At 35.3% G+C, this 9,281-nt stretch overlaps 1 protein-coding gene across 1 annotated transcript; it reads right to left on the bottom strand.

The window, feature by feature from the left end:
- Positions 1–657: 657 nt before the first annotated feature.
- On the bottom strand, positions 658–4,206 carry LOC128995699 (uncharacterized protein K02A2.6-like). The gene is made up of 2 exons (XM_054420719.1): positions 4,179–4,206; positions 658–3,413 (listed from the first exon to the last, which is right to left on the bottom strand). The coding sequence occupies exons 1-2, from the start codon at positions 4,204–4,206 to the stop codon at positions 658–660; spliced, it is 2,784 nt and encodes a 927-aa protein (XP_054276694.1).
- Positions 4,207–9,281: the final 5,075 nt, after the last annotated feature.

Raw genomic sequence — 9,281 nt, 5'->3', positions numbered from 1 at the left:
AAATCATCGTGGTCAATTGTATCATTGTTTGAAAGATTGGTATATCAATCGCATACTCCTCAGTGTTGTTTGCATACACATTCCTTTCACAGGGTAGGTAGACAATAAGAAGCGATTGTTGTATAATAACTTTATTCCTGAAAGACGAATATATACAAATAAGAATCCTTGTCCCTGGAACACTGTAGAGCTTAAAAGTGCGATGAAGGAAAGAGACAGTTTATATAAACGCTATATTAGAACTAAGGATCGCATAATTTGGGAAGAATACAGGGTGTTAAGAAATAGAATCAAACGTCAAATCAGGGATGCTAGAAATAGATATTTCGTGAATAAATTTGACTCTGAATCAACTAGCAAAAGTTTGTGGAAGATAGTGGAAAGTCAGGGTGTTTTAGTTAGAAAATATAAATAAAATTAGAAGCTTTAACATTTAAAGTTCAGAAGTTTATTTCCAATTCCACTCAAGACTGAAACATAAACATGACTGATATTGTTTACCTTCAAGCCTTCAACTAACATATGATACATTTAACATATGATGATATGTGAATATAACATTATAATACATCTTTCCCCTTTAAAAAACAGCAAACAAATTTGAAAGAATTAACTAAAAACAATAACCAACCAAACTTCTCCCTTCTTTTAAGACCATTATATTGTATTCTGAAATCTTGATGGTAGCTTGATTTCTCTACGAGGTCTTAGTTGTACTGGCTCGTCTTGCCTTGGAACTGACTGGGAATTGTTTTGTTGAGTGAGTGATGGTTTCAGATGGCGGCGATTTCTTCTTAATATAGCTCCGTTATCACCTTCTACCCAGTAACTTCTTGGAGTTGGTCCTTGATTAACAATCTTTCCCTGCTCCCACCTTCCTTCATTTCTGTAGACAACTCTTTCGTTATTTCTTACAACCCTTAAGTCTTTGGCTGACCGATCATAGTATTTTTTCTGCAGCTGTTGTCTTGTATTTAACCTGTCTTGTACTCCATCATTCAGCGTTGGTTTCAGCAGTTCCTCGGTAACAGGGATTGTTGTCTTACACCTGCGTTGAAACATCAGCTGAGCTGGAGAATATCCCAGATGCTTAACGGGCATGTTCCTAAGCTCCAATAAAGCCATTTTCAAATCCTTATTGTCATACTGTACTTTCCTTATCAACTCTTTGGCTATTCCAACTGCCCTTTCAGCAAGCCCATTGGATTGTGCATAGCCTGGACTGCGTGTCACAATTTCAAAATTCCATTCACGGGCAAATTCCCTCATTTGGGCACTGTTGTAAGGGACATTATCCGCTACCATTATATCAGGAGGGCCAAATCTACTGAAGATGTCTTTGCATGCTGATATTACAGACGTTGCTGATTTACATGGCATTTTAACCAGCTCCAACCAGTTTGAGTAAGCATCCATCATGACCAAGTACACATTTCCTCCATATGAAAATATGTCACATCCGATACGCTCCCATGGTCTAGTAGGTATAGGATACGGCATAAGGGTTTCCTTTGCATTACTCCTGGAAAACCTTTCACATATCCTGCAACGAGCCACAAAACTTTCAATGTCTGTAGCCATTCGTGGCCAATAAAGTATCTGTCGAGCCCTAGCTTTGCACTTTTCAATTCCTCCATGCGCGATATGGATTCGCTGAAGCATGTCCTGTCGTAGCTGTCGTGGCACAATCAGTTTGTGATTTAAAAACAATAAACCATCTTCTTCAGATACCATATGTCTTTGGTTCCAATAGTGGCGTACTATCTCTGGGGTGTCTTGCTTCCTTTCTGGCCAAACTTCTTTGCAGTATCTCTTCACAATAGCAGTTTCTTGGTCCTCTTCAGTGTAACGCTGGAATAATTTCTTCTTCTCTTCCGTCATAGGCAATGAACTTGTTAAACTGTGTACTTGAAATTCTGAAGACACTGTCATTCCTGTGCATTTTAATGCTGCTCTTGACAACGTATCAGCAATAAGTTGGCTACTACCAGGTAAGTACTTTACTTCCAGATCATAATTCAAACACCTTAGTCTCATTTTCTGTAGCCGACCTGGTACCACGTGCAAATCTTGTTGAAAAATATTTACAAGTGGCTTGTGGTCAGTCTGAACTGTTACTTTATAGCCATAAATAAACCTGTGAAACTTCTCAACAGCAAAAACTATAGCTAGAGTTTCCTTTTCGATTTGCGAATATCTCTTCTCTGTATCAGTCAATGAACGGGACATGAAAGCCACTGGCTGCCCACTCTGCAACAAACAACATCCTAGGCCATCTTGAGAAGCGTCTGTTTGTATTTCAAGAGGTCTTCGAGAGTCAAAGTATACCAAAACTGGTTCACTGGAAATTAACGTCTTGATAATCTTCAGAGCATCTTCATGCTCTACGGTCCATAAGAAGTCCACATCCTTTCTTGTCAAATGTCTGAGGGGTGCAGTGATTTTTGCTAAATTTGGTATGAACCTCGATAAATACTTTAGCATGCCCAATAACCGCACTACCCCTTTCTTGTCCGTGGGTGGGTCCATTTCAACTATGGCCTTTACATAATCTGGGTCGGGTTGGATTCCTTCAGCCGATACTATGTGTCCCAGATACTTAACTTCGCTCTTCTTAAATTGCATCTTGTTTGGATTAAACTTGATTCCAAGTTTAAGGGCTGCGTCCAAAACTCTCTTTAAATTTTCGTCATGCTCTTCCGATGTCGTTCCTCCTACAATAATATCATCATGTACTATGTTAACTCCCTTCAGGTTTCCAAAGCATTTGTAGTTATTTTTCTGGCACAATTCTGGACCCGAACAGATTCCAAAAGGAAATCTACAAAATTGATATCTCCCAAATGGGGTACTGACTGTGCACAGTTCACGACTCTCCTCATCTAAAACAATTTGAAAAAACCCATCCTTAAGATCCAAAACAGTAAAATATTTGTAACCACTCAACGTTACCAGAATATCATCAGGGTGTGGCATTAGAAAGTGCTCTCTCATTACCACCTTGTTCAATGGCATCGGATCTATGCAGATTCTCAAAGACTTATCGGGTTTTTCCACGATCACCAGAGGATTGACCCATGCTGTAGGTTTGTCAACCTTCCGAATCACCCCAGTCTCCTCAAGTTGGTCCAACTTTTCCTTTAGTTTTTCCTGTAAACTGTAAGGTACTCTCCGTGATTGTCGAATTTGTGGGATAGCACCCTCCTTAAGCTGAATATGATGAGTGCTTGGAAACTTTCCCAATCCTTCAAAAGCTGTCTTGTAGCCGGTTAAAACATCATCCTTATCCTTAAAATTCAAATATATCGATGACACTCTCTTAATGAGTCCTAAATTGACACAATCGTTCAGTCCTAAAATTGGCAGTTCATGTTCGACATTCACTACAGCAAAATTCACATCTGCAGTTACACCTGTAATTGTTTTACATTGTAACATCACAAGACCTAGTGGTTTGATTTTGAATTTTTCATCTCCCCAGGCTGAGAGTACATAAGAACTACGTTTTACGTGTGTAATGTTCATTTTCCGTACATAACTAGCAGGTAAAATACTGATCTCTGCACCTGTATCTAGTTTAAATTTAATTTGTGTACCACCAACAGTCAAGTTTTCCGTCCACGATTTTTCACTTTGACCTTTCACTCCACTAATGTTTAAGCTTACCGAGCCTAAACTAACATCGCTCACACAAGAGTCTTCATTGTGTTGTTCCTCGTTTGTAACAGCATGAGATTTTATAGTTTTACTCCTACAAACCTTTGCAAAATGATTTTTACCATCACATTTCGAGCATGTTTTGCCATATGCAGGACATTTACCCCGAACATGTTTGTAGCCGCAAAAGTTACATAGATCATTCTGTTTTTCTTTTGCAATACTCCGCGAAAGTTCTTGATTTGGTACATTATTAACAACACATACACTGTATGGATCCGACTTAGTCCCCGAAAGCTTGGTTTCATTGTGCTCTACAATAGTCCTACATTGATCCTTGCTACTCTCTACAATCATACAGAAATCAATAGCTTTCTTCAAGTCAAGTTTTGTATCTCTTAATAGACGCTCTTGAGTACTTTTATCTCTTATACCTAAGACAATTCTATCTCTAATCATATTGTCAGGTTCAAGAAACTCGCATGATTTAGCTGCTATTTTTAACTGCATAACAAACTTACTGAAGTCTTGACCTTCTTCCTGCTTCATTCTATAGAATTTAAACCGCTCAAATATGACATTTTTCAGAGGACAACAGTAAGATTCAAACTTATCAAGTACGCAATCAAAACTATCTTTGTCATTATCTTCAAATTTAAAAGTATTATATACATCTAGGCCATCATCGCCTAACAGATTAAGCAGCTGCGCAATCTTAATTTCATCCTTAAGTTTCTTACCATGACTAGTAGCTATTAAGTACAGTTCAAACTTCTGACGAAATCTTTTCCAATTTTCACTCACATTTCCTTCAAAACTCATAGGTTCAGGCAACCTAAACAATCCAGATACTTCCATTATTTCTTCTAGGTTTCAAAATACACCTGACACCATGTTTTAGTTAGAAAATATAAATAAAATTAGAAGCTTTAACATTTAAAGTTCAGAAGTTTATTTCCAATTCCACTCAAGACTGAAACATAAACATGACTGATATTGTTTACCTTCAAGCCTTCAACTAACATATGATACATTTAACATATGATGATATGTGAATATAACATTATAATACACAGGGAGCGGGTAAAGAGCCTAAAGATATATCCGATCCTGTGGTAGACTTAGAAGAATTGAACACGTATTTTTGTGGTATAGAAAACAATGTTAACCTTGAACTTATTCAATATTATAACTTACTGAGAGATAATGATAATTTATTTGGCTTTAACGAGATTGCTGTCGATTCTATTTCAAAGGTTATTAGTAATATTAAATCTAATTCCGTGGGTAGTGACGGTATTCACATTAAATTGATTAGAATTGTGTTTGATGAAATTAAACAACTACTATGTCATGTGTTTAATTTTTCTCAAACTAATTGTGTGTATCCAAGTCAATGGAAAAAGTCTTTATCCTACCATTACCTAAAGAGTCAAGAATTTTTAAACATTACAGACCTATCACCTATTTAATATATTATGTGTGTTAGGTAAAATAATTGATAAAGTTGTGTTTCAGCAAATCTCTAGTTATATTTGTGATAGTAATAAGTTGTACAAATACCAATCAGGCTATAGTTTGGTTCATTGTCAGAATGGAAGTGTAATCTAATTGGTGGACCCCAGGGCTCTACCTTGTCTGCAATGTTATTTTCTCTATACATCATTAAAATGTGTGATTAATTGGTTTTTACTAAATCTATGCTCTACGCAGATGATTTGCAATTGTATTTACATGCTCCTATTAAAAATATTAATAATGCTATTGATATGTTAAACACTGATTTGGACACTTAATTAGAGTGGTGCAATGGTCATGGCCTAAAACTAAATATAAATAAATATAATTTGAGGTACTAGCAGGCTATTGAACACAATAGATTTGGAAGTAGTCCCTAAAGTAATGATAGATAACAATGCTTTAGAGTATCAAACAACTTTTAAAAACTTGGGTTTAAGAATGATGAACAGCTTATCATTGTCCGAACAATCTAGTTACATACACAGAAAGGTATATCAGTGTTTATACCAGTTAAAGCGCATGTGCTTCAATCCCTCTGAAAAGTTAAGAAAAACTTTTATTTTAACATTGGTTTTTCCCATTTTTCGATTGTACTAGTGTAGCTTTTTGTGATATCAGTAATGCTCTGTTAACTAAACTTCAGAGAGTACAAAACGCTTGTATTAGATTTATTTTTAGATTACAATTACATGAACACGTGACAGAATATTATAAAAGATTAAATGTCCTGAAGGTTAAAGAGCGATTAGAATATAATACTCTCGTCTTAGCTCATAAAACAATTAAAAGACACGAACCAATGTATTTATTTGAGAATCATAGATTTATGAGGAATGTTCATCTTAGACGGACACGTTTTGGTGATAATATTTTACAATTTCCTAGACACAAGACAGTCATATATACTAATTCTTTCCGTGTTCAATCAATACGTTTGTTAAATTCCCTCAATGATGAAGTAAAAAATAGTATTAGTGACAAGATTTTCGCAAAAAGACTCAAAGCTAAACTCTTAGAAAGATATAGTTTGTAAGATGTTCAATATAAATATGTTTATAATAAGAATCGTGACAATTTGTTTTCCTTTTTTTTTGTAGGCCTATATAGTATACTAAACATTGTTGGGTTTCTTTTTATTTCACTGTCCAATTGTATAAAATAGTGTTGTTGTATTATAGCTACAACATATCATTAAACAACTTGTGAATTAAAAAAAAAATCGGCATTGTAATAAATATTTTATTGAGTGTAACCACAACAATGTATTGTGATGTGCTTTTCGTGCCTGTTGTGATGGAAGATTGGACCATCGAGGTCTAAATCACAGCAGGTGATATAAAGAAATGTCAAATGTCAAAATGTCTCTCTCTCTCTCCCTCCCTCCCCCCTCTTTCTCTCTCTCTAATAGTAATATCTGAAGAGTGAATTTTGAATACGTAAAAAAATATTTAATTTGTTGACTTTTTTTATGCGGCTGCCGGCGGTGGCCTTGCGCGATAATACAACGCGTTACGCGTGAGGGTAACGCATTACGCGAAAAAGTAACGCGAAAAAGTAACGCGAAAGAGTAACGCGAAATGCTTAACGATTAAGACTTCCGCGAAACGCGCACGCGCGTAGGAGTAACGCAAAAGTGTATGTAAGACTTCCGCGAAATGCATTTCACAAGCCCTCTATTTTGCTGTCCCACGCATCAATCACCTTGTCTAGACGACGTTAATCTCTTGACACAGGTGGCAAGGGTAGCGAGGGAAGGGGCGATGTAGACACCCCTTATCTCCTTGTGAGTTCCACATTACTGTGAATTGCGGATTAAAATTTATTTTGAAGTTTTTTTATTACCACTTATTTTACTACATAATCTTAAAACGCTTAAGACTTCCACGAAACGCACCCGCGCGTAGGAGTAACGCTAATGTGTATGTAAGACTTCCGCGAAACGCATCTGCGCGTAAGAGTAACGCGAAATGCGTAAGAGTAATGCGTTACGCGAAATCCTTCAGAGAATCGAGCCCGCGCGTTTTAATATATGACTTCCGCGAAACGCTTCACGCGAAAGAGTAACGCGAAAGAGTAACGCATTACCCTCACGCGTAACGCGTTGTATTATCGCGCAAGGCCACCGCCGGCAGCCGCATAAAAAAAGTCAACAAATTAAATATTTTTTTACGTATTCAAAATTCACTCTTCAGATATTACTATTAGAGAGAGAGAAAGAGGGGGGGAGGGAGGGAGAGAGAGAGAGACATTTTGACATTTGACATTTCTTTATATCACCTGCTGTGATTTAGACCTCGATGGTCCAATCTTCCATCACAACAGGCACGAAAAGCACATCACAATACATTGTTGTGGTTACACTCAATAAAATATTTATTACAATGCCGATTTTTTTTTTAATTCACAAGTTGTTTAATGATATGTTGTAGCTATAATACAACAACACTATTTTATACAATTGGACAGTGAAATAAAAAGAAACCCAACAATGTTTAGTATACTATATAGGCCTACAAAAAAAAAAGGAAAACAAATTGTCACGATTCTTATTATAAACATATTTATATTGAACATCTTACAAACTATATCTTTCTAAGAGTTTAGCTTTGAGTCTTTTTGCGAAAATCTTGTCACTAATACTATTTTTTACTTCATCATTGAGGGAATTTAACAAACATATTGATTGAACACGGAAAGAATTAGTATATATGACTGTCTTGTGTCTAGGAAATTGTAAAATATTATCACCAAAACGTGTCCGTCTAAGATGAACATTCCTCATAAATCTATGATTCTCAAATAAATACATTGGTTCGTGTCTTTTAATTGTTTTATGAGCTAAGACGAGAGTATTATATTCTAATCGCTCTTTAACCTTCAGGACATTTAATCTTTTATAATATTCTGTCACGTGTTCATGTAATTGTAATCTAAAAATAAATCTAATACAAGCGTTTTGTACTCTCTGAAGTTTAGTTAACAGAGCATTACTGATATCACAAAAAGCTACACTAGTACAATCGAAAAATGGGAAAAACCAATGTTAAAATAAAAGTTTTTCTTAACTTTTCAGAGGGATTGAAGCACATGCGCTTTAACTGGTATAAACACTGATATACCTTTCTGTGTATGTAACTAGATTGTTCGGACAATGATAAGCTGTTCATCATTCTTAAACCCAAGTTTTTAAAAGTTGTTTGATACTCTAAAGCATTGTTATCTATCATTACTTTAGGGACTACTTCCAAATCTATTGTGTTCAATAGCCTGCTAGTACCTCAAATTATATTTATTTATATTTAGTTTTAGGCCATGACCATTGCACCACTCTAATTAAGTGTCCAAATCAGTGTTTAACATATCAATAGCATTATTAATATTTTTAATAGGAGCATGTAAATACAATTGCAAATCATCTGCGTAGAGCATAGATTTAGTAAAAACCAATTAATCACACATTTTAATGATGTATAGAGAAAATAACATTGCAGACAAGGTAGAGCCCTGGGGTCCACCAATTAGATTACACTTCCATTCTGACAATGAACCAAACTATAGCCTGATTGGTATTTGTACAACTTATTACTATCACAAATATAACTAGAGATTTGCTGAAACACAACTTTATCAATTATTTTACCTAACACACATAATATATTAAATAGGTGATAGGTCTGTAATGTTTAAAAATTCTTGACTCTTTAGGTAATGGTAGGATAAAGACTTTTTCCATTGACTTGGATACACACAATTAGTTTGAGAAAAATTAAACACATGACATAGTAGTTGTTTAATTTCATCAAACACAATTCTAATCAATTTAATGTGAATACCGTCACTACCCACGGAATTAGATTTAATATTACTAATAACCTTTAAAATAGAATCGACAGCAATCTCGTTAAAGCCAAATAAATTATCATTATCTCTCAGTAAGTTATAATATTGAATAAGTTCAAGGTTAACATTGTTTTCTATACCACAAAAATACGTGTTCAATTCTTCTAAGTCTACCACAGGATCGGATATATCTTTAGGCTCTTTACCCGATCCCTGACTTTCCACTATCTTCCACAAACTTTTGCTAGTTGATTCAGAGTCAA

Source organism: Macrosteles quadrilineatus, unplaced genomic scaffold, assembly GCF_028750875.1.
Source record: "Macrosteles quadrilineatus isolate MER2022 unplaced genomic scaffold, UCM_ALF_1.0 Scaffold_1__1_contigs__length_201487025, whole genome shotgun sequence".
Classification (NCBI taxonomy): Eukaryota; Metazoa; Arthropoda; class Insecta; order Hemiptera; family Cicadellidae; genus Macrosteles; species Macrosteles quadrilineatus.
The sequence above is the reverse complement of the archived record's forward strand: the minus strand, read 5'-3'. Positions and strand labels throughout refer to the sequence as shown.